This window comes from Pecten maximus, chromosome 11 (assembly GCF_902652985.1).
Source record: "Pecten maximus chromosome 11, xPecMax1.1, whole genome shotgun sequence".
Taxonomy (NCBI): Eukaryota; Metazoa; Mollusca; class Bivalvia; order Pectinida; family Pectinidae; genus Pecten; species Pecten maximus.
In genome coordinates this window covers 27,912,878-27,940,875 of record NC_047025.1, presented here as the reverse complement: position 1 = coordinate 27,940,875, position 27,998 = coordinate 27,912,878, and the positions used below count along the sequence as shown (strand labels likewise).

The window sequence follows — 27,998 nt, the reverse complement described above, 5'->3', positions numbered from 1 at the left end:
TCAACCTCGTTCGTATACAACAGCATGGAACCTGCTCGTGTTTAGTACATTTCTGTCCGGGTGTTTTGAAAACAAACATGGCTAACGAAGCACTCACTTTGACAGAAGAAATCATCCGTAGTCGAGTGAATCTGCAACATGACAATTTGGGTAATGTAGAAATTAAACTTCATTTGTGTATTTATCTCACGAGTAACTTGTCACGTTGACTAAAGCTTCAGGGACTGATCATCTTTGAAATAGTTTTTGAACGAGTGCTTGCAGAACACTTTGCAAGAAGTGCACAATTCGATGATGGATCATAGTATGACAAATTTCTTTATTTTTTCAATGTTTGCATTCAATCGACAGTTAGAATGACGATGTTGTAGCACTTACTATTATTTGCATGCGCTCAATGTTGGAACCACTACCATTAACATTAACAATTTGCAGAATTTGCATGTTGAAACATGTTTAGCGCGTGGATCGATGTTATTGACTTACACATCATAAATCACCTATATGATGGCCTTATCTCACATACTATATTACCAATAACCATATCATCGAGTGTTCTTGTATGTCAACATTCAGTGGTCCTGAATTTCTTATTCCAGTTTGCATTTGTATAGATTTATCACACAGCTTACATGTGATGTGGTATACATGTACATGTAGGCCAATTCAATGCAAATAAAATACTAACAATGCACAGGTCATGTTATAATGTATTATATATATATAAATAATTCACATAATATATCATTGTGCGCAAAAAAGACGGCATAAAACAAATGTATTGTACTAGCTAGATTAGCCCGAGTTTTCTCTGGCCCTGTCACCATGTCTGGTGTAGGGCCAGAGCGCACTACTATATGAAAACGTGGAATTATCCGACACCGTTTGGTGTCGCTAAGAATTTGATGCAAAAACAATAAAATCGGGTGTGACATAACACCTACCTTACATATATGGATAAATGAGATATTTATGTACCCCAAAACACCCATTTAGTCTCATATAGGTGTTTTATTCCGTCTGTACAGGCCCTCGCTTTACGCTAGTCAAAATTTCATACTGTTGACCCGCCATTTTGTAAGTGACAGTACGACTAACCACCCAAATCGGAACGCAATGGACCGAAAAGACCACATATGATTTATTGTGTTTTTCTTCTTACAAAGTTTAAATTATGAAAACTAAGTTGATTATTTCCCAAAAGATGTTATATTCCATTAAAAAAATCATTATTTATAAATTATAAGCGGTAAAATATATAAAAATAAATGTTGTATTTTTTTTTCTTTTCGCTCCATCGCGCACAGATTAGGGTAATTAGGCGGACCGCGACCTACATAGTTAGCAATATGGCGTCGAGTCAAGTATGAAATTTTGACTAGCGTAAAGCGAGGGTCTATACGGACGGAATAAAACACCTATATGAGACTAAATGGGTGTTTTGGGGTACATAAATATCTCATTTATCCATATATGTAAGGTAGGTGTTATGTCACACCCGATTTTATTGTTTTGCATCAAATTCTTAGCGACACCAAACGGTGTCGGATAATTCCACGTTTTCATATAGTAGTGCGCTCTGGCCCTACACCAGACATGGTGACAGGGCCAGAGAAAACTCGGGCTATAGCTAGATATAGTATTGGGGTTAACATTAGGATGTGTAGATTAGAATTATCTCCCCTGTTTCACTGAACGAGGGTTCATACATGTATGAGGTCAATATTTTGACACTAATGGTGCTTACAGATAATCAGAGACGTATATACCTGATATACAAGTCTCTGAGATAATTAAATACATTCACGATGAGGCATTGTAAAACTTCATTAAAATAAAAGAGTAAATAAAACAATGGGAAATGTGTTGCATTTGTAATGAGGTCACTAAAAAGGTAAGTGTTCAGCTATGTTAGATCATATGTATATTATTAAGGCCACAGAAAAAAAGGAGGTGAAGAAAATTCTGCAGAGCCCTGGTTACTATGTAGATGCACTTAGTGTGGCTTTCATATGATCCAAACCAAATACTTACATTTACATGATATACATGCATGTACAATGTAATATAACAGTAGTGCATATATGCATGCATGTTTAGTTTCCTACAGTACTATTAACATTATTCAATTTCAATTCTGATGTTTTATGTTAAATGTAAGAAAACAAAAACCACAAAACTATCCAGAAAGATAAGGATTAGTATATATATTATTGGTGTTGGGGCTGTAATACACAAGATATACAACAATACGTCTGTTACAGAGGATGTGAAGGCCCTGTCACTACCAGGAACCTACCATGAAAAAGTTGTCAGCCTCGGAAGTTCAGTTCGAAAGTTTTCTCGTCTCAAAAGTCTTGACCTGTCCAGGAATGCCTTAACATGCTTACAGGTATGCATTTAACGTCCATTACATCTTTGTATTTTATACATTAACATATATGTATATTATAGATGCATTAATTTGGTAAGACAAGGAGAATTTATTTCACAATTAGCTTTGTCTGGAAATGTTTATTATAAAATCATGAATAAATGATAAAAAATGTATAATCTTAATAATCTTGTGTAAACTTTCATTTATTTGAAATTGATAACATTTGATCACAAATATTACAATATTGTTACAATCTGGAAATGTATATGTATTCATCTTAAAATATTAAGGACATAGCATATGTCTTAACAGGGCATCCAGTTGACTCTTGACTTTTAGCAATTTCAGAAGTCAAATAACTATTTCTGAGAAATTTGAAGGGTTAAAACATATGTCAAATAGACAAGTCCCTTCAAACCCAAGAGTCAGATCTCAATTTGGGAAGTCAAAAACATACCCTCAAGGGTCTTCTGGATGCCCTGCTTAAGTTATCAATCAGGTATACTTATAGATTTCCTCGTTTTGCATTCTGTAAAAAATTACATATTTTTCTATGTAATAATTTGCCTGATTTGTATATCTTACAGGGAATGGAACATCTGAAGTTGTTGGAGAAGTTAAATCTGTATCCTTGCATCATGTACATTAGAAACTAACATAATGTTCAACCCTTTATCATGTTTTTAAAAATAGTAATTGAGTTTAGAAAAATGTATGGTATCACATAAATAGATAAATGGTATAAAACTTGGAAACTCACTTCATTGCTCATTTTAAGAATTGTTAGGATGATGATGATGATGATGATGATCGTCTATCAGACATTGCGAACATTGCTAACAACATCTCATTTCAATTTTCTTAATTTTCTCCCAAATTTTGGTTGTAATATAACAGTATCGTTATAAGATCTTAGTCTTGAATCCTTGACACATGTCACCAGCTACTACAATGGGATAGAAACTATGGAGGAGCTGAAGCGCCTTAGGTTCAACACTTGTCTCAAGGAGCTGGACCTTCGACTGAACCCTGTCACCCGCACTGAACCTGACTACCGACTATACTTAATACACATGCTCCCAAACCTGCAGAAACTAGGTCAGTAAGATGTATGTAAAGTTTATTTGAGGAGTTGTATGAAATTTTCAGGTTGGTAAGAATATAATGATGTGGATAGTCTTTCATATATCACAACTGCCGGAATTGTCGCTTATAAAATACTGGTTGTTATTAAAATTTATTCACTTAAATTAGTCATAATGATGGGAACCTCCTTTGCAAATTTAATTACATTTCTTACAATTGTCATATTCATTTTAATGTGCTGTAAGTATAATGAGGAAAATTGTAAAAATGGCAGCACCAACAACAAAATATTGTCATTATACGGAGAAGTATATGTATCATTATTATTTGGTTGATCAGAATCAAACCATCTAGGCTTCATTTCTGAACCGGTTATAAAATGTAAGGACACAAAAACAAAAATGTCTTATATTTAACATGTCTAATACGTATTGTATTGTTATATAATATTATATCACTATTTCATATCACCAATTCATTGCAATGTCCCAATTACAAGGAACAGTATTGTTATTTTGTGGCTTAAAAATGTGATGACGGTCATGAATCATTTGCTGTACAAAATCATTGATATAATGTCCCAAGATTCTTTGACCACATTCATCAACAAAACATTATACTGGATATGAATGCAGTCCTTTTCAGATAGTGTATTATCAAATTTACTATTATTTCACTTCATAGAAAAGATGTGTTGAAAACTATTTGAGATTCTCTGTATATAGATGTACATATCCTGTTTTGTTCTGTACAGATGACCGTGGAGTTAGGGACAGAGAAAGAAATGCAGCCCTTGTCCACTTCAGCTCAAGTCAAGCTGTGGAAATATCTGTCCAGCCCAGCAATGGGGAGCCTCCACCAAAACAGCCCCACCCCCGGGCAGAGATGGTACGAGGCATGGGCAAGGGGATGACTGGTAAGCTATACACTATAGATATATTAAGAGAATTGTATACCTAAATATTCAAGATAATTTATTTTGTGTAGGTAATATGATATTGAAGTGTGCATTATTTAGACAAGATCAGTGGTATGACATTTATCTGTTGAAAACTCTTCTTTTTTTTTCACTCGGAAATCCCTTCTCCCAGTTTTCAACTAGTTTTTTTGCAATTCAGTGACATTTAGTCGTGATTTCATGAGAGGCAATGCAATTAGGCTATTTTTTCAAAGAGTTATTACCCCTTGTTTATTGATACCTGTGATTTTCTTACCCTTATTTTACAGGGACCAATAGGTTTTCCTTTCGCAATATACATTGGTATTTTTTGCTAATTGGGAAAATATTATCAACTGACTTTTTTATGCTTAATTTAGCATCAGTAAATCAAAACTTGTAGCATAAGTACATCTGCTAAAAATAAATACTGATCAACATTTCTTCATCCAAACGATAAACAATTTTTGATTGGGAAATTATTAACATGAAATACAACAAAATCTCACTTGGATAAGGGGCCTATATTTTGTCATAAATGTAACAACCCCCCCCCCCCAAAAAAAAATCAAAAAAATCACTGCATACATCTGTATATATATTCTGATGAATTAAACATAACTCTGTAATTACTACAACTATCTAGATAGAACCCTTCTTTCATGTCATGGCACTTGTTTGTGGCATAGGTTTGCCATTGTGACAAATATGACATTGGTTACAGGTACATTAATTAAGATACAAGTGATCGGTGCCTTTATTGAGTTCTGGGTTTTAACCTGTAAATTGTAACTTTTTCTCTCTGTTCTATAACAGCCCTAGATGATGATGATGTAGCTGTGCTGGACCTGATAGCAAGAACAGGTGGTGATCTCAGTAGACCGCGGGGTGTAACAGGTTCAGCTGCCCAGGAACCCACAGCGGAGGACTACTCTCTGGAAGGTAATACTAAAAGTTTAAACCTTGGAGAAACTTTTAGAATTGTTCCCAAGGTTTTTTGTTCGGTTTTGCTTGTTTTTGACAATTAGAATCCTAAGTTGTGAAATGAAGTTTTAAATTATTCATTGGAGAGTAACCAATCTTGTCCCTCATTGGCACACCTATATCGTATTTAGTATATCTTATCTGTGTTTAAGTCAACTTGTCATAGTTTTTGTACTTTTCAGGTAGAAGATTCATACCAGGTACATATATACATGTATATATTACAAACCAATTAAATTTAGGCTCATTCACCTGAAAAATATAAGATGCTTGCTTTTCATTAAGAAAGATGAATGGAAAAAAATTAATGCATATACTTGGTAATAGTAATGGTAATATGACTAAATGTACATGTTGCTTTGCTCACCCACGGTAATGTCAAACATAACACATCACCATATCTCATATCTAAGATGGTAATTAAGACATTTGTAGAGTTTTGATTAACACAGTTAACTTTAATATTTTTACAACATAAATGTATGAAACAAATTTATAAACTAATTGGACAATCATGCTGGTGCCCTAGATGGAAGTGTACAGCAGATCTTAACCTGGTGAAAACAGTGTATATATTGGTATAATGAACTATTTAAACTACTACACTCTATCCAACCACTCATCAAAGAATGTGTGTACATTATTCTACCGCAAAAATATAGAAACTGTTGTTCATATTTGAATACATGCATGAACTTGTAATACAAGATTATACGCTAGAAAGAATTTAACATTGAAATATATTTGTACTGAATCATACTTGTGTAAACAGCAGTTCAATTCATGAAAGTGATTTGTGTAAGTGTGAAATGTAAGAGTGTGATTTACATGCAAATGTATCATATCTAGACAAAACATTTGTTAACAGACATATTTCCTTTGTTATCTGAGGTTTGAACCTGGGATCATATGCTTAAAACTTCATCAGGAATTGATTTGTGGACATTCCTTTTGATTTCAGTTTTGAAAAGCTTGGATGGTGGACCAATGGAAGACAATAGAGAGGTTAGTAAGAAAATGGTATTTTAGTTTGTTTCAAATAATTGGATGCAGACATTTTTAACATATATATATAGAGAGAATCAGATTATTACATAACATCATGTTAAGTCAGTAAGTCCAGTGTGTGCTGAGTATCTCGGTATTACCTGAAGGTATTGATCCCGACAGGGTCCAGTGTGTGTAGTTGGTGTATCTCAGTATTACCCAAAGGTATTGATCCCGACAGGGTCCAGTGTGTGTAGTTGGAGTATCTCAGTATTACCCGAGGACAATGATCCCGACAGGGTCCAGTGTGTGTAGTTGGTGTATCTCAGTATTACCCAAAGGTATTGATCCCGACAGGGTCCAGTGTGTGCTGAGTATCTCAGTATTACCCGAAGGTATTGATCCCGACATAGTTTGGTAGGTTGAAGTGGTTTGCAACTGGTGTGTCTCTATGTTTATCGATGTCTTGGATGCCTTCTTTAATTCAGATTTGCATTTGGTGTTTGGATTTGCCAACATATTGCTTGTTGCATGCATGACAGGTAATGAGGTATATTACATTCCGAGTGATACAGTGTCCTCTGAGGCAAGCACGGTATCGCTGGCTTGTGTAGGTGATTGGAAAGACCTTAGATTTGGTCATCCAGTTACAGATTTTGCAGTTAGGTTGTGTGTAGTCTGTAACTGGGTTGAGGTATTGCCGTTATGGCTCTCGCGATCGGTGGTCAATGCAGAAATGGGCTCTGCTTAAAAAGTTGGCAAGTTTTTTGCAGTTTCTGATTGCAAAAATTGGCAGTTGGGGGGGTCGACATCAGGAATGACAATCTGGAGAACAGGCCAGAATAGGCTTATGAACCTTCTGATGGGGGGGGGGGGGGGGGGGGGGGGGGGGGGGTGTAGGTCATGGTTGTATGGTTGTTTGTGAGTACCATAATGGTATTCTCTGTTGGTTCTTTTGCGGACAGTTGTGTGGTTTAAGGAGGTCCGACTTTTACTGTTTCCTTTTGAGAGTTTTTCAAGCAGAAAGTTGATAGGGTAACCACGTCTGGTGTAGTATTTTACCTCTATATATATATACTTCCACTACTGACTATACACCTGCTATCTAACATCTGGCCACAAGCCAAATGCTACCAGATACCAGCTACCAGATACCAGCTACTGGATACCAGCTACCGGCTACCAGCTACCAGCAGCAAGCCACTAACCATCGGCTACCAGCTTTTAGATACCAGTCACCGTCTATAGACTACCAGCTATTAGATACCAGTCACCGTCTATAGACTACCAGCTATTAGATACCAGTCACCGTCTATAGACTACCAGCTATTAGATACCAGTCACCGTCTATAGACTACCAGCTATTAGATACCAGTCACCGTCTATAGACTACCAGCTATTAGATACCAGTCACCGTCTATAGACTACCAGCTATTAGATACCAGTCACCGTCTATAGACTACCAGCTATTAGATACCAGTCACCGTCTATAGACTAACAACTATTAGATACCCGTCACCGTCTATAGACTACCAGCTATTAGATACCAGTCACCGTTTATAGACTACCAGCTACCCATAGTATAGATAGGGCCTACACACTCAGCTTCTTACCTCTGATTAGTTTTTCAATAGCAAAATGAAACAAGTCTGGTTAGCTTATCCATAGAACCATATTATGTCCAGTGATAAACAGCTTGAAGTCGGGCAGGCCAAGAGCCCAACCAGGCACCAAATCATATTAAGACTTGTGAGTTTGTTTACAGGAGGCACCTGCCCCCAAACCGCGCCCAGGCAGTATGGAGGAGGCCTATAGGATGAAATACCCCAACATTCCTGCTGTGACAGTGACTGGTACAGAAGATAGACACCTAAGGTGAGTTAACAGTGTAATGCTTAATTATGGAAATATCCCTATAGGTTCCATTAAGGTGAAATCTAACTCGGTGTGAATCCTTTTTATAGAAATTTTAAAGTACTGAAACTTCTGTTCGTATAATCAAAAGTAGCCAGTACACATCTTTTGAAATTGAACTGATTATTGTAACTTTTTATAATTTTACAAACAAAGAGGAAGAAAATTTAGGATTTTGCCTGTGTGTTCACTGAGGACAAATGATCTAAATGCACTTTTGGTATATGATGTGATTTTGTTTACCAGGAGGGATGAAAATCTGCAGTACCAGGATGAAGTAGATGCCTATAGTAAATTCAAAAGTCATGGTTACTTTACAGCAAACCCAAATCAAGGTATAGCTGTGCTTTCTGTCAATGTAACACGATTAGTATTTCATCTAATTCCATTTATCAGTTTTATGATACATTCATAAAGTTTTTGGTTTTATTCTTTAGAAATTTATTTGATAATTTTCAACATATGTACCATGTGTAGTATGAATGTCATCCACAAAGAGATTTAGGAATGAGTTTGAAAGTTACTCAAAATTTGAAAATAAGGACATCAAATTTTATCTGTAGGAGAACAAACAAGAGCTGGAAATGGAAGTACTTCGCAGATCATGACAGAGCGAGATCCTTACCCAGGGCCTCCACGGGTGCCTACAGAAAGACGAAGGTCGTTTGGTGAGGAGGAGTCGACACAAGGTCATCAGAGGTCAAATAGTCAGCCGTCTTCCAGGAAGGAGGTAAATACAACAAGCAAGAACTAGTAATTAATGATCACTGCTGATACTTGAGGACTGAGGATGTGGATATATTCATTAGCACATGACTGGATAATAGACCTCAGAATTCCTTCAGTCTCATGTGAAATGTTAAATCAGTAGACAACTTTTAAAAATCAATTCATCAGACACACTTGATACAGCTTTCTACTATGATTGAGTTTGATAGAATTTCTGATCAGTTAGCTGTATCCTAGAAGATAAGTTGTTTGTTTTTATTCGTGAGTTTTGTGATATTAATATTTAATACATATATATATTACAGTTTCTATCATATGGTGTTAAACTTGCAGTATGGAATTCATGTGTAACAGTAACTCCATCTATGTATGATAAGTACACTCCAGGGCTGTTTTCGTTTTTGTGGTCCAAATGGTTGGACTAGTTGCACCGATGTTGTTCATTTATAAAATAAGGATGGACCTGGTGATTTTATATCATTTTCAGACGAGCCTTTACAAAGACTTCCAAGGCCTGTATTAACATCTGCAGGTCCATAAAGATATATGTTTGAAATATTACATTTAAAAACTGACAAACCAGTTTGTCCGCATAAACGAGCAGGGTCCAGTTTGAATATCCACAATATCTTATTAATTTTAATTCACTTTGACATTGGTAATTAATGAAATGATATTATCTGGTATGTTGTTATTGAGAGATTGTTAGTTGACAAATAAACGTTTTTTCAGCTTCATGATTCTATGGAGGATTTAGGGATGAGGAGGGCCGATAGGTCAGCAGATGACCTCAGGTCAAATGAACAACAAGTCTCTAATGGAATTATGAAGGGAGAGAACTCCAGATCAAAAGAATTGCTTTCTAAACTGTTAGACATTGTCGATAGATATTGGAACGGTTCAAAGTCACTACACAAAAACATCAAATTTAGAGGTGAGTTTTGGAGATCTCTTAATGGTGAAGCAGAACTACATGGAATGACGAAGAATGATCAGCTGGATAAATAATAGAAAAAAATTGTATTCAAATGTTTTGTATTAATGGAAAATGTTTTGTTTTGTATTAATGGAAAACATATTGTATTAATGGAAAATGTATTATATTAATGGAAAATTTGTTGTATTAATGGAAAATGTGTTGTATTAACAGATTTGTTTTTATCTCAAAAGTTTTCTTTTTGAGCCACAAAATTAATTTGTAAAGGAACAATAAAAAAAGTTTGAATTGAAGATAACATTTGAAACTAAGTCAAATGTTTATCCATATCATGATAATCAATAGAGGTAATGTAGACTATAACACTGTTTTGTATTTTAAGGCCTTGCCTATGAACTTATAGACAACTTTGCAAGAAATTATGGGGATGATTTAAGTAAGGTGGAAGGTGATGTAGCACACCTGCGAGAAGAAAACTTCAAGTTAAGAAAGAGAGAAGAACTCACCCGCAATACCCTGGCTGACAGCACGGTGAATGAGAGTCAACTTAAAACTTCTTTGCATCAAGCTTACAAAGACAATGTATGTTGTCTCACTGTCTAGTCTGATCCCGATATCTTGAAAAAAACTTAACACTGGTCTTTCTACAGATAGTTTATTTGAATTATTTGAGAGTTTATAAAAGACAATCAGAACATTTTGTCATGTTTTACATTAGTAGTAAGTGTACACAATGTTTTTATCAATCTCACCTGTAAGTTTAAAACACGATTAAAATAATTTATCCTGCAGTCATTGAAAATTTTTGGAAAGCTACAAAATTATATTGAAATTAGTAAAATAGAAAGGTATATTTCAACTTTAATTGAATTGATTTATGCTTAAAACAACAAAAAATAGATAAAAGAAAATCAAATGTGCATTAAACTTAATAGCTCTTAGTTAATTTTTTTCAAGATGTTGGTGCCTGGTCGTCTTCAAAACCTGAGTCCACTTAATAACCTACATGAAATTGCTTGAAATGAATAACATTTATATCAGTTATGTGAATATTTCAAGCTTTAATATATCCAAAAAGATGTTCTAAACTGATGGATTTATTGGAATTCAATCTTTTTACCTAAAGAGAAACCATAATTTATTAACTAGGACTGATATAAAATATTATTAATTGGACTATTATGTTTTTGATCAACATGACCAGTATAGTACAGGCTTCCTTCTACTGCACACAATCATTTCTCCATGTATTCCACAGAGGAAATCTGTCGAGAAAGTCACTTTAATTGTTTGTAATCTCTGCATGCTATAGCATTTGCTCAATCTTTCAGATGAAGAAACTATATTCTATTTCATAAATCTTAGTAAGCTATTCAACAAACTTGGTGATTTTTAGTTCATACCATAATGACTATGTATGAGTTGTATGTAGACAGGTGTGTATGAACATAATGTAACATTTATTTATACATCCTAATGTGTAATGTACTGCTGTAGACATAGTTCTATTGGGAAGTATTGTTTCATCTACAGAGTAGCTAGATACTACAAACTCTACAAAGGAGCCAACACATAACATCAAAGTCTGACCTAGCTCTTTAAACATTTAACAATGTATATAATGGTTGGTAAAATTAAATATTTTGATCGTATATCAGGGGAAAACAATATTGTATTGTGTATAACAGCAGGGAGTAATGGGTTTCAAGAAAAACAGTTGTCTGATAGATTTTTAACGCAATACAGAAGGCTTTGATCAGACTTTGATACTGTGTTTAGTAAGCATGGTAGTACAATCGTAATGGGTCTAACTTCCGACTCAATGCCTCGCTCGGTTATTATAATAATTTGATCATTAGTGTTTTTTCTCTGGAAAGTAGAATATTTCATTGAAATAAACTGTACAAAAATTCTGTCTTCTATCAAAATCTGAGACATCAGTGCTGGGTAGTTGTAGATGGATATAAGATTCCTTGACAGAGAGATCTACACAAAAAACATTCTTTTTTAAGTACATAATTAGTGTACAGTGCTCATAATTGAAATGACATTTTCTTTAAGATTTCAAGTTCTTTATATTGAACGATCTAAATAAATCATCGACAATGTTGGATACAGTCTGACTAAATCATTGACAATGTTGGATACAGTCTTACTAAATCATTGACAATGTTGGATACAGTCTGACTAAATCATTGACAATGTTGGATACAGTCTGACTAAATCATTGACAATGTTGGATACAGTCTGACTAAATCATTGACAATGTTGGGTACAGTCTGACTAAATCATTGACAATGTTGGATACAGTCTGACTAAATCATTGACAATGTTGGATACAGTCTGACTAAATCATTGACAATGTTGGATACAGTCTGACTAAATCATTGACAATGTTGGGTACAGTCCGACTAAATCATTGATAATGTTGGGTACAGTCCGACTAAATCATTGATAATGTTGGATACAGTCTGACTAAATCATTGGTAATGTTGGATACAGTCTGACTAAATCATTGACAATGTTGGGTACAGTCTGACTAAATCATTGGTAATGTTGGGTACAGTCTGACTAAATCATTGATAATGTTGGATACAGTCTGACTAAATCATTGGTAATGTTGGATACAGTCTGACTAAATCATTGATAATGTTGGATACAGTCTGACTAAATCATTGATAATGTTGGGTACAGTCTGACTAAATCATTGATAATGTTGGATACAGTCTGACTAAATCATTGATAATGTTGGATACAGTCTGACTAAATCATTGATAATGTTGGATACAGTCTGACTAAATCATTGATAATGTTGGATACAGTCTGACTAAATCATTGATAATGTTGGATACAGTCTGACTAAATCATTGATAATGTTGGATACAGTCTGACTAAATCATCGATAATGTTGGATACAGTCTGACTAAATCATTGATAATGTTGGATACAGTCTGACTAAATCATTGATAATGTTGATACAGTCTGACTAAATCATTGATAAAGTTGGATACAGTCTAACTAAATCATTGACACTGTTGGATACAGTCTGACTAAATCATTGATAATGTTGGATACAGTCTGACTAAATCATTGATAATGTTGGATACAGTCTGACTAAATCATGGACAATGTTGGATACAGTCTGACTAAATCATTGATAATGTGGATACAGTCTGACTAAATCATTGATAATGTTGGATACAGTCTGACTAAATCATTGATAATGTTGGATACAGTCTGACTAAATCATTGATAATGTTGGATACAGTCTGACTAAATCATTGATAATGTTGGATACAGTCTGACTAAATCATTGATAATGTTGGATACAGTCTGACTAAATCATTGATAATGTTGGATACAGTCTGACTAAATCATTGATAATGTTGGATACAGTCTGACTAAATCATTGACATGTTGGATACAGTCTGACTAAATCATTGATAATGTTGGATACAGTCTGACTAAATCATTGATAATGTTGGATACAGTCTGACTAATCATTGATAATGTTGGATACAGTCTGACTAAATCATTGATAATGTTGGATACAGTCTGACTAAATCATTGATAATGTTGGATACAGTCTGACTAAATCATCGATAATGTTGGATACAGTCTGACTAAATCATTGATAATGTTGGATACAGTCTGACTAAATCATTGATAATGTTGGATACAGTCTGACTAAATCAATTGACTAATGTTGGGATACAGTCTGACTAAATCATCGATAATGTTGGATACAGTCTGACTAAATCATTGATAATGTTGGATACAGTCTGACTAAATCATTGATAATGTTGGATACAGTCTGACTAAATCATTGATAATGTTGGATACAGTCTGACTAAATCATTGATAATGTTGGATACAGTCTGACTAAATCATTGATAATGTTGGATACAGTCTGACTAAATCATTGACAATGTTGGATACAGTCGTGACTAAATCATTGATAATGTTGGATACAGTCTGACTAAATCATTGATAATGTTGGATACAGTCTGACTAAATCATTGATAATGTTGGATACAGTCTGACTAAATCATTGGTAATGTTGGATACAGTCTGACTAAATCATTGACAATGTTGGGTACAGTCCTTACTAAATCATTGATAATGTTGGATACAGTCTGACTAAATCATTGATAATGTTGGATACAGTCTGACTAAATCATTGATAATGTTGGATACAGTCTGACTAAATCATTGATAATGTTGGATACAGTCTGACTAAATCATTGACAATGTTGGATACAGTCTGACTAAATCATTGATAATGTTGGATACAGTCTGACTAAATCATTGATAATGTTGGATACAGTCTGACTAAATCATTGGTAATGTTGGATACAGTCTGACTAAATCATTGATAATGTTGGGTACAGTCTGACTAAATCATTGATAAAGTTGGATACAGTCTGACTAAATCATTGATAATGTTGGATACAGTCTGACTAAATCATCGATAATGTTTGATACAGTCTTACTAAATCATTGATAATGTTGGATACAGTCTGACTAAATCATTGGTAATGTTGGATACAGTCTGACTAAATCATTGGTAATGTTGGATACAGTCTGACTAAATCATTGATAATGTTGGGTACAGTCTGACTAAATCATTGACAGTGTTGGATACAGTCTGACTAAATCATTGATAATGTTGGATACAGTCTGACTAAATCATTGATAATGTTGGATACAGTCTGACTAAATCATTGACAATGTTGGATGCAGTCTGACTAAATCATCGATAATGTTGGATACAGTCTGACTAAATCATTGGTAATGTTGGATACAGTCTGACTAAATCATTGATAATGTTGAATACAGTCTGACTAAATCATTGGTAATGTTGGATACAGTCTGACTAAATCATTGATAATGTTGGATACAGTCTGACTAAATCATTGATAATGTTGGATACAGTCTGACTAAATCATTGATAATGTTGGATACAGTCTGACTAAATCATTGACAATGTTGATACAGTCTGACTAAATCATTGGTAATGTTGGATACAGTCTGACTAAATCATTGATAATGTTGGATACAGTCTGACTAAATCATTGATAATGTTGGATACAGTCTGACTAAATCATTGACAATGTTGGATACAGTCTGACTAAATCATTGATAATGTTGGATACAGTCTGACTAAATCATTGATAATGTTGGAAACAGTCTGACTAAATCATTGATAATGTTGGAAACAGTCTGACTAAATCATTGGTAATGTTGGATACAGTCTGACTAAATCATTGATAATGTTGGATACATGCAGTCTGACTAAATCATTGATAAAGTTGGATACAGTCTGACTAAATCATCGATAATGTTTGGTACAGTCTGAATAAATCATTGATAATGTTGGATACATGCAGTCTGACTAAATCATTGATAAAGTTGGATACAGTCTGACTAAATCATTGATAATGTTTGGTACAGTCTGAATAAATCATTGATAATGTTGGATACAGTCTGACTAAATCATTGATAAAGTTGGATACAGTTTGACTAAATCATTGATAATGTTAGATACAGTCTGACTAAATCATTGATAATGTTGGATACAGTCTGACTAAATCATTGACAATGTTGGAAACAGTCTGACTAAATCATTGATAATGTTGGAAACAGTCTGACTAAATCATTGGTAATGTTGGATACAGTCTGACTAAATCATTGATAATGTTGGATACATGCAGTCTGACTAAATCATTGATAAAGTTGGATACAGTCTGACTAAATCATCGATAATGTTTGGTACAGTCTGAATAAATCATTGATAATGTTGGATACATGCAGTCTGACTAAATCATTGATAAAGTTGGATACAGTCTGACTAAATCATTGATAATGTTTGGTACAGTCTGAATAAATCATTGATAATGTTGGATACAGTCTGACTAAATCATTGATAAAGTTGGATACAGTTTGACTAAATCATTGATAATGTTAGATACAGTCTGACTAAATCATTGATAATGTTGGATACAGTCTGACTAAATCATTGACAATGTTGGATACAGTCTGACTAAATCATTGGTAATATTGGATACAGTCTGACTAAATCATTGATAATGTTGGATACAGTCTGACTAAATCATTGGTAATGTTGGATACAGTCTGACTAAATCATTGGTAATGTTGGGTACAGTCTGACTAAATCATTGATAATGTTGGATACAGTCTGACTAAATCATTGATAATGTTGGGTACAGTCTGACTAAATCATTGACAATGTTGGATACAGTCTGACTAAATCATTGACAATGTTGGATACAGTCTGACTAAATCATTGATAATGTTGGATACAGTCTGACTAAATCATTGATAATGTTGGATACAGTCTGACTAAATCATCGATAATGTTGGATACAGTCTGACTAAATCATTGATAATGTTGGATACAGTCTGACTAAATCATTGATAATGTTGATACAGTCTGACTAAATCATTGATAAAGTTGGATACAGTCTAACTAAATCATTGACACTGTTGGATACAGTCTGACTAAATCATTGATAATGTTGGATACAGTCTGACTAAATCATTGATAATGTTGGATACAGTCTGACTAAATCATGGACAATGTTGGATACAGTCTGACTAAATCATTGATAATGTTGGATACAGTCTGACTAAATCATTGATAATGTTGGATACAGTCTGACTAAATCATTGATAATGTTGGATACAGTCTGACTAAATCATTGATAATGTTGGATACAGTCTGACTAAATCATTGATAATGTTGGATACAGTCTGACTAAATCATTGATAATGTTGGATACAGTCTGACTAAATCATTGACAATGTTGGGTACAGTCTGACTAAATCATTGACAATGTTGGATACAGTCTGACTAAATCATTGATAATGTTGGATACAGTCTGACTAAATCATTGGTAATGTTGGATACAGTCTGACTAAATCATTGATAATGTTTGGTACAGTCTGACTAAATCATTGATAAAGTTGGATACAGTCTGACTAAATCATTGATAATGTTGGATACAGTCTGACTAAATCATCGATAATGTTGGATACAGTCTGACTAAATCATCGATAATGTTGGATACAGTCTGACTAAATCATTGATAATGTTGGATACAGTCTGACTAAATCAATGATAATGTTGGGTACAGTCTGACTAAATCATCGATAATGTTGGATACAGTCTGACTAAATCATTGACAATGTTGGATACAGTCTGACTAAATCATCGATAATGTTGGATACAGTCTGACTAAATCATTGATAAAGTTGGATACAGTCTGACTAAATCATTGATAATGTTGGATACAGTCTGACTAAATCATCGATAATGTTGGATACAGTCTGACTAAATCATTGACACTGTTGGATACAGTCTGACTAAATCATTGACAGTGTTGGATACAGTCTGACTAAATCATTGATAAAGTTGGATACAGTCTGACTAAATCATTGATAATGTTGGATACAGTCTGACTAAATCATCGATAATGTTGGATACAGTCTGACTAAATCATTGATAATGTTGGATACAGTCTGACTAAATCATTGACAATGTTGGGTACAGTCCGACTAAATCATTGATAATGTTGGATACAGTCTGACTAAATCATTGATAATGTTGGATACAGTCTGACTAAATCATTGACAATGTTGGGTACAGTCTGACTAAATCATTGGTAATGTTGGATACAGTTTGACTAAATCATTGACAATGTTGGGTACAGTCCGACTAAATCATTGATAATGTTGGATACAGTCTGACTAAATCATTGATAATGTTGGATACAGTCTGACTAAATCATTGACAATGTTGGATACAGTCTGACTAAATCATTGATAATGTTGGATACAGTCTGACTAAATCATTGATAATGTTGGATACAGTCTGACTAAATCATTGGTAATGTTGGATACAGTCTGACTAAATCATTGATAATGTTTGGTACAGTCTGACTAAATCATTGATAAAGTTGGATACAGTCTGACTAAATCATTGATAATGTTGGATACAGTCTGACTAAATCATCGATAATGTTTGATACAGTCTTACTAAATCATTGATAATGTTGGATACAGTCTGACTAAATCATTGGTAATGTTGGATACAGTCTGACTAAATCATTGGTAATGTTGGATACAGTCTGACTAAATCATTGATAATGTTGGGTACAGTCTGACTAAATCATTGACAGTGTTGGATACAGTCTGACTAAATCATTGATAATGTTGGATACAGTCTGACTAAATCATTGATAATGTTGGATACAGTCTGACTAAATCATTGACAATGTTGGATGCAGTCTGACTAAATCATCGATAATGTTGGATACAGTCTGACTAAATCATTGGTAATGTTGGATACAGTCTGACTAAATCATTGATAATGTTGAATACAGTCCGACTAAATCATTGGTAATGTTGGATACAGTCTGACTAAATCATTGATAATGTTGGATACAGTCTGACTAAATCATTGATAATGTTGGATACAGTCTGACTAAATCATTGATAATGTTGGATACAGTCTGACTAAATCATTGACAATGTTGATACAGTCTGACTAAATCATTGGTAATGTTGGATACAGTCTGACTAAATCATTGATAATGTTGGATACAGTCTGACTAAATCATTGATAATGTTGGATACAGTCTGACTAAATCATTGACAATGTTGGATACAGTCTGACTAAATCATTGATAATGTTGGATACAGTCTGACTAAATCATTGATAATGTTGGAAACAGTCTGACTAAATCATTGATAATGTTGGAAACAGTCTGACTAAATCATTGGTAATGTTGGATACAGTCTGACTAAATCATTGATAATGTTGGATACATGCAGTCTGACTAAATCATTGATAAAGTTGGATACAGTCTGACTAAATCATCGATAATGTTTGGTACAGTCTGAATAAATCATTGATAATGTTGGATACATGCAGTCTGACTAAATCATTGATAAAGTTGGATACAGTCTGACTAAATCATTGATAATGTTTGGTACAGTCTGAATAAATCATTGATAATGTTGGATACAGTCTGACTAAATCATTGATAAAGTTGGATACAGTTTGACTAAATCATTGATAATGTTAGATACAGTCTGACTAAATCATTGATAATGTTGGATACAGTCTGACTAAATCATTGACAATGTTGGAAACAGTCTGACTAAATCATTGATAATGTTGGAAACAGTCTGACTAAATCATTGGTAATGTTGGATACAGTCTGACTAAATCATTGATAATGTTGGATACATGCAGTCTGACTAAATCATTGATAAAGTTGGATACAGTCTGACTAAATCATCGATAATGTTTGGTACAGTCTGAATAAATCATTGATAATGTTGGATACATGCAGTCTGACTAAATCATTGATAAAGTTGGATACAGTCTGACTAAATCATTGATAATGTTTGGTACAGTCTGAATAAATCATTGATAATGTTGGATACAGTCTGACTAAATCATTGATAAAGTTGGATACAGTTTGACTAAATCATTGATAATGTTAGATACAGTCTGACTAAATCATTGATAATGTTGGATACAGTCTGACTAAATCATTGACAATGTTGGATACAGTCTGACTAAATCATTGGTAATATTGGATACAGTCTGACTAAATCATTGATAATGTTGGATACAGTCTGACTAAATCATTGGTAATGTTGGATACAGTCTGACTAAATCATTGGTAATGTTAACGTTGGATACAGTCTGACTAAATCATTGACACTGTTGGATACAGTCTGACTAAATCATTGATAATGTTGGATACAGTTTGACTAAATCATTGATAATGTTGGATACAGTCTGACTAAATCATTGATAATGTTGGATACAGTCTGACTAAATCATTGATAATGTTGGATACAGTAGGGGAACCCTGTCACAGGCTCATGCAGTGTTATCACACAATCACATGATTTCCATTTCTGACATGTAATATGTTATATCACCTATTATAGTGCTGTCACAAAGAACAATACAATTATCCACCACTATCTTAAAACTGATTTATCTGTCTATGTACCTCAAAATTTACATTTTTACATGCTTTTGTTAAGTATGTGATAAGCAACCCCAGACTCTCTCCTGAAAACATCTCATAAAAATCATATTTAATGTGATATTATTTGAGATTCACTTTGATAAAGTTATTGAATCACCTACATTATTGAACCTGTGTATACACTAGCATGCAGCACTTTATGTAAAAACAGACATCTGCACTATCTCAGCTCTTTGTGCTAATCTAGCTTGTTGCATGCAGTTTTGTATTGTAAATATTTTTTTCTTTATTTTTTTTTTTTAATATGAAACAGACTAAAATTTATCCCTTGTTGTGAAAAACTTGTTAAAATGTATTTTATGAATTGTAAATAAAAGCCTGCAATCCATTTCAGCAATATTTTGCATTGTTCTGGTAAAATTGAAAACTTGGCAGAGTGATGGATATGAAAATCGATGAATGTAAAGATTAAAAATGTACAATGTCATGTGGAATGGAATGATAAAACCAGTACATTGCCTTGTAGGATGCCCTGAAAGATGAGCTACAGAATACAGTTAGGGAAAACCGTAAACTACAAATGAAACTACAGGAGCAGCAGAATGGACACCACTCAACAGCAGCAACATCCATGTCCTCTGTCAACTTGTCACACCTTGGTGAGTCCTTATGTATCGTCTATCATCCTCCGTGTGATCATCTGTGTATATCCTCTGTGAGATCATCCGTGTATGTCCTATGACCATTCATGTATGACCTCTGTATGATCATCGATGTATATTTTTAGGTCATCTGACCCAAAGGGTCAGGATGACCTATAGCCATCGTGCTTCGTCCGTCGTCGTCCGCCGTGCGCCTTCCGCCGTGCGCCGTCCGTAAACTTTTCACATTTCAATCTTCTTCTCAAGTTCAACCAGTGGGATTCACATGAAACTTGCCAGAAATGATCCTGAGATGGTCCTGACCAAGTGTTGTTATTTTTCGGGTTGGTCCGAAATCCAAGATGGCCGCCATAGCCGCCATTTTGAAAACACATTTTAAACTTCTTCTCAAGTTCCACCACTGCTGTTGGGCTGAAACTTGCCAGAAATGATCCTGAGATGATCCCGACAAAGTGTTGTTATTTTTCGGGTCGGTCTGAAATCCAAGATGGCCGCCATAGCCGTCATCTTGAAAAACACATTTAAAACTTCTTCTCAAGTTTCACCAGTGCTATTGAGCTGAAACTTGCCTGAAATGATCCTGATATGATCCCGACCAAGTGTTGTTATTTTTCGTTATTTTTCGGGTCGGTCCGAAATCCAAGATGGCCACCATAACCACCATCTTGAAAAACACATTTTAAACTTCTTCTCCAGGTTCATTGGTGCCATTGAGCTGGAAATTGGTGAAGATGTTAAGGAAGCAGGGCCAACAAAGTGTTGTTATTTTTTTGGCCTCGTAAAAACTTTGACATGGCAGCAATGGCGGCCATTTTGTAACATGATTGCGCAATCATGGTTTTCCTGAACAACACCTATTTCAAACTTTTTCTCAAATTCCACCGGTGGGATTCAGCTCTAACTTACCAGAAATGATCCTGAGATGGTCCACACCAAGTGTTGTTATTTATTGGGTTGTTCAGAAATCCAAGATGGCCACCATGGCCAACAGTGCCACTATATACTTGCTACAGAGAATGCATACTACAATAATATAAGGGTTTTAATTTAGAGTCAGATGGCCGTTAAGGCCCCTGGGCCTCTTGTCTTTATAATCATCCGTGTATGTCCTATGACCATCCATGTATGACCTCTGTATGATCATCGATGTATATTTTCTTTATAATCAGCCATGTATGTCCTATGACCATCCATGTATGACCTCCATATGATCATTTATGCATGTTCTTGATGATCAACTAAGTATGACCTCCATTGATCATCCATGTATGTCCTCTCTATAATCATCCATGTATGTCCTATGACCATTCATGTATGACCTCCGCATGATCATCAATGTATGTCCTCTTTATAATCATCCGTGTATGATCTATGACCATCAATGTATATTGTCTGTGTGATCATCCATGTATATACATGTACCTTCCATATGATCACCCATGTATGACCTCCGTATGATCATCCATGTGTATCATCTGTATAATCACCCATGTATTTCCTATGACCATACATGCGTGACTGCATGTGATCCTCCATGTTCTCTGCCAGCATTCCCACCTTTGTGAATCCTCATGTATGGACTTAGTGCCCAGTACAGGAGAGTGAAAACAAATATTGGTTTGTCTGCATAATGTATCAGTATGCAAACTTTTTATTTCTCCATCACACGTATTTCACTGAAAAAAAGGTGTAACTTACTTGTGTGCTTAGCTTAATTTCAGCAATAGACAATATAGCATTTGTGATGATGATGTTCCTACTATTACAGAGGAGATCAAGCGACAGAACGACATCCTGCGAAATGAGGTGGAAATGCTGCAGATCCGACTCAAGCAGTACTCACAGATGCAGGAGCTTGCCGCCATGTTACAAGAGAGTCACAAGTATGTAACGCCATATAAGGACATTTACTATGATACAGGACTAATTGATACATAAATCTACCTATGTTCTAGTATTCTGGTCCAGGTATTAACGACTTTACTCTTGTCAGGGTTTATATATCTTCATCACTGTTGTAACAGTCAGGAAGCCAGTGAGTTTTAGTACCTACAGTATTATGTTCCTTGAAGAGCACTTGATAGAGATGCATACGCAGTCCCCTAATTACCCCTACTGGATGTGTGCGTGTTGGGGAAAGGGAGGGGACAAATAAAAGTTCAATTCACCTTTTGACTGATTTATGGCCTTGTGAATAATTACAGGTTCTAGAAGAGACATGTTTGTCCTGCCATACTCAGTATGCTTGTTTCAAATTTATTATGTATTCAAAGTCAGTAGATTGTTTATGTAACACCAGACACATTGGACACAAGCAGTATAATTTTACAGTTAAAAGTTTGGTTTATTTGCTTTGGTTGTTTTTTTTTAACGTCCTATTAACAGCTAAGGTCATTTAAGGTCAGCCTCCCGTGCGTGCGACAGGCATGCGTGTGGTGAGTGCATATGTGTGTTTTGGGAGGCTGCGGTATGTTCGTGTTAAGTCTCCTTGTGATAGGCCGGAACTTTTGCCAATTCATAGTGCTATCTCACTGAAGCATACTGCCGAAGACACCATGCAGGTCACCCCACCCGGTCACATTATACTGACAACAGGCGAACCAGTCGTCCAACTCCAAATATGCTGAGCGCTAAGCAGGAGTAACAACTACCATTTTTAAAGACTCTGGTATGTCTCGGCCAAAGCCTTCCTCACAGGGGCGAATGCTCAACTAAAGGCCAAAAGTGAGGCATTGTCAAGTGAGACATTAGGAAGAAGAAAGTTGTTCAGAAAGAAGAGAAAAGATAAGATCCCAAGTTTAGTCGCCTCCTACGATCATGCAATGGGGGCAGCAGGTACAATTCTTATGCCCTACCTGCAGGGCAGACAGTTTAAAGCATGACTTGGTTAAAATCTAGAGAATGGTATGCCATATTTTGTAACACTGTCTTACAATGCTAACTTTTTGTTTTCTTGTTTTTGATAACAAAAATAATGATAAAATAATTTGGAGTTTTATATATTGCTATATCACAGCAACGTAGGCATCTCAAAGTGATTTACAAATTATCATCCGCGGTTATCGGACCTTTAACAACCTCCCTGTGGAGCATACAGACAGAGCTGCTATTCCGGCACTAACAGTTTACACACAACATTACTTGCACTGCCCTACCACATACTCATTTACAGCTGAATCGACCAGAACTCAACACAGTAAAATATCATGCAGCTGCTTAAAGATATAATACAGTGCCCATACCGGGACTCAAACAAGCGAACCTTTGGTCACGTAGTCCTACATCCTACCACTATACTTTAATGTGTTATGTCGAGCTTAAAATTATTTCATTTTTGACAATCTTGGCATCAAATTGTTATAAATCATTATTGAGCTGGCGATATACATTTGACTGTAATTACTTATATGTACATGATGTCTGTAATAGATCCCTAGTCCAGACAAACGACCACCTGCTGAAGGACCTGAACGAGACCAAGCGACGTCACCATGGGGAGGTGGAGCAGCTCAACTGGAGCTACAACCAGCTCAAGAAGAGCTCTGGATACGCACCGCCCAACAGGGGCCGAGACCATAGCCAGGCCTCTGCTACCATGTATGACTCCTAACATCACGATTTTTGACCATCTGTTCAACCCTCAACACGAATGTTACTGACACAGTGACATCTTATCAGCAAAGATATTTCTATAGTTGGGAATGAACTTCTTCAAATAACCTTTCAACAAAAGTTTTAAAATAATTTTTCCTCTTAAGTAGTCATAAGAGTGTTGAGTCCGAGAATAATTGCCGATGGGCTTCATGGCCTGTAATATTATCATTTAGATCAGTTTGAGTTCAGTTACCATACAATCTGAAGATTGATATCTTATTCATTCATAAATTATTACTGATATGAATTCCTTTTAGGTATTGTATAATTGGTGCATGTACAATATTCATTACCACTAACAAAACCTATGACAATGATATTGTATATATAACCGGTGATCATCAGGCATCCAAATATTTCCTGAATCTCAGAAAAAAATCTCAGAAGTAAAATTGTATATTTATTATTTCATGTGAAATCCAGGAATGTGATTGAAATGAAATCCTCCAAATGTGTCTTTATTTTCATCTGATCAGGTGATATATATTTACCAAATATGTATATTTATATATTTTTGATCTGATCATGTGATATTATCTGTGCCGTATACCATCCAGCATTTAATATGTATGTCAGTATTTGTTATCTTGCCTGTCTGAGCATCTAATGCTTGTTTTAGTGTTTGAACTAGGAAAGGACGCATGGATAATGAGCCAGTTTGAGTTTGAAAATAAGTTGGGATTAAGACTGTAAGGAATGATTTCAAAGCTGTGTCTTTCTTCCATGGTAACAGATATGTAAGGATTATGTATACACAGACTATACAGAGCATGGCTAACACTGTTAATTTATTTCAGTTTCCGTCCAAAATAGATCAGGAAAGAAGACGGCAAAAGGGTAAATTTGAATCTTGTTGAAGGTTCTGAAGTTTGGCTTTATTGGTTTTTCTGGGAAGTTTACTTTGATAACTAACTTGTGTACTTAAAAGGAGAGAACTGATTAAGTAATGCCCTGTGTTCAATCTTACAAAATCTAGAGTTAGACTTGGTAAAATGTTTTTGATTACACAATCAAATTATCCATAAAGCATAATTTCCTCAGAGAAATGTAGCTATCATTCTGGGTAACTAGGTTGACTATACCTTCACCTTTGATGATATAGATATGTAATTGGTTGCCATATGTAGTTTGTTACAGGAGAGATATCTTATCCGTCCATATTGTATTTATCATTAAATAAGACATTGTGGTATTTGATTGGGTCCAAATATGATCAAATTCTTCGAATCTGAAAAGAATCAGGTAGTTTTTGTACAACATCATTATTCACAGATATCATATAGGCTGCATTTGTATCAATTGACATCAATCAATCTGTTATTTTTGCATATGCAAATTCAAAATTAATTTTCTTAATCATTGTTTCAAATTTATATAGGAGCAGCTCATGAATCAAGTTTGAAAACAGAAGTATACAAAAACTATCTGATTTACATTTATTGTGATGATATTGTAATATCTGTTATAAACTCTGCTATTTATCTCCTCGTAGCTGTAACATGTTATTGAAAATATAGTTTTTTTCTTGTGCAACTTTTTTTTTCTTCTTTTTTTTTTTAATAATAATTATCATTTTGACCTTTTAGATGTTGTTTGGTGTAATATTAAATGCACTGGAATGTGGAATTCACACATCTACCCTAATACTGCAAAATGAAGAAATGAGTTCTTTACTGACAAAATGCTGTACAGTATTTCTGGGTACATGTCGAGGTAGTGGGAATGGTGATAGGATTGTTGTCTCTATACACACATCTCTGATGTTTGATAAGGTACAGGTTTATATATGTTACTATGTGTACAAACACAGAGACAGTTTCTGTCCAGTATTAATCAGTTAAAGAATTTTCAGTAGATTCTATTTTGATATAAATTGTCAATAAATGAATTTCGTGTTCTTTTTATTTTTTTCTGATTAAACATGAGTCAACCTCCAGCAGTATCATGTTAAGTATGTTATCTATGTATTAATCATAAAAATAACACTTAAAGGAGAGATTTGAATACTTTTTAAAGAAAGAAGTGTTTTTTTTTATTCTATTGGACTCCTTATATAAACTTGCTTAAAAAACTTATGTCTAATATGGTATGTCTATTATGGTATTTGAGTTGTTTGTCAAGTTTGAAATCTGCATGATTATCTTGTTTTAAATCCAGTGATGTTGACTTGAATTAACATAGTGTTTGTTTCCAAGTGGCATGAATTGCACTTGAATGTTATTTAAAATTCATTTATTGTTTGTTTTCAAAAAACGGCAGAATTAATTAATTTTCTTCATTGAATTTGGTGAAACTTTGCCACTTCAGATTTTCTTAAATTTTGACATCTTCAGGATTTTACATTTTTGGCTGCTAAGGGGATGGTTAAGAATTTTTACAGTGTTCATCATGCACTCATTAATTGTGATTGGATTTTAATATTTGTTTCCACACATCAATGCTCTACAGTCAGATCAGATTTGCTTTTTTCTTCAACTTTTGACATGTTTTAATCTTTGACTAAATTTAGCAATTTTTCAAACTATTAAAACAAAAGTAGTCCTGTTTGATAGCGAATTGTTGGTTAACATGATGCTTACATAGATGATTTTATTTCGCTTAATAAGGAATTAGTATTATAATACAATTTTCTCTGTAACTCTTTATTACTAAATGTGAGTAATAACAGTGGAATGGAAAACATCAAATGAGGCAAAGTCAAGTATGATTGTCTAACATTGTGTATGTAAAGAGTTTGTATCCATACATGTGTACTATCTGTGATATATATAAGTTGTTTACCATTACACTGACTGGGGGACACATATGTTACCTATTTCAGGATGTAAAAAATTATGAGGGAACCTCATCAGAAATGCGTTTATGTAGAATCCTTATCAATTAGGCCTTTCTCCGATACGTGTGTATATGTAGAATCCTTATTATTACAGTCTTTCTCCATCCAAACTTAATCACCAGTATTAGCCCCCTTTGTTTACCTTTTAAATGTTCTCTTTCATGGAAGTAGGTCTTTCGAAATGACGCACATGCTAAGATTCTAAAATACAACTGTTTTTTTGTCACTGCTGAATAGAGCAAAAATATATGTAGCGGGTGTATTCAGGCAATGCAGATGCCAGTTACAAGATGAAAATGTATATGTTTGATATTGTATATCTAAAGTAATACTATATACATTGTACATCTATATGTATAATATATATATCTAAGTATATACATCTATAAATGAAAATATATACCCAGTAAGTCCATGTTTATATCTGTTCAATACTGGACAATACTAAAAAAAACTCGGATGAGTTGAAAAGGTTAGCACAGATTTGTGATATTTCATTGTTATGATGTATTAGATTACTTTCGAGAGAGAGAGAATGTTGTCTTCGTGTATGTTGACTCCATCTTGTATCAGTTAACTATGTTTGTTTTCTCGGCTCCAGTAGAAGACTGTGACAGGGCCCAGGGAGAGTTTTAGGTGTTTTGTCACTGTTAACCCTGTCAGATGTATCCATGTGTGTGTTTTGGTGCTGTGTGATGCACAAGGACTTGTCACAAATATCCAACCTTGTTCTGAATGTGTGTATTTTAAGTGTACATACAGGCTTTGGGGTTGGTCATCTGCGCCAAGTTTCTGTGGTGTGATGCACATGTCATGTAATGGTAAACAACAATGCAATGCAATAAAGTATATTGTATATTT

General features: G+C 34.5%; 1 protein-coding gene across 3 annotated transcripts; it reads left to right on the top strand.

Annotated features, from left to right (window-relative positions):
* Positions 1-50: 50 nt before the first annotated feature.
* On the top strand, positions 51-27,998 carry LOC117337566 (centrosomal protein of 72 kDa-like). Of its 3 annotated transcripts, none has more exons than XM_033898603.1 (15): positions 51-150; positions 2,265-2,392; positions 2,965-3,002; positions 3,321-3,475; positions 4,218-4,379; positions 5,217-5,342; positions 6,346-6,389; positions 8,137-8,246; positions 8,532-8,620; positions 8,852-9,015; positions 9,747-9,948; positions 10,334-10,533; positions 20,512-20,644; positions 22,416-22,530; positions 24,077-27,998. In XM_033898603.1, exons 1-15 carry the CDS (start codon positions 78-80, stop codon positions 24,255-24,257), a joined length of 1,920 nt encoding a protein of 639 aa, XP_033754494.1. In that variant the 5' UTR covers positions 51-77; the 3' UTR covers positions 24,258-27,998. The 3 variants fall into 3 exon arrangements, with proteins under 3 accessions (XP_033754494.1, XP_033754495.1, XP_033754493.1); XM_033898604.1 differs by having other exon boundaries at positions 8,849-9,015; positions 10,334-10,482; XM_033898602.1 differs by having other exon boundaries at positions 8,849-9,015.

Excerpts from the sequence above, each read along its gene's own strand:
- LOC117337566 (XM_033898602.1), top strand. The coding sequence starts at position 78 with ATGGCTAACGAAGCACTCACTTTGACAGAAGAAATCATCCGTAGTCGA. Across the intron at positions 2,393-2,964 it reads ATGCCTTAACATGCTTACAG|GGAATGGAACATCTGAAGTT; the intron begins GTATGCATTTAA and ends TATATCTTACAG. Across the intron at positions 8,621-8,848 it reads TACAGCAAACCCAAATCAAG|GAGAACAAACAAGAGCTGGA; the intron begins GTATAGCTGTGC and ends TTTTATCTGTAG.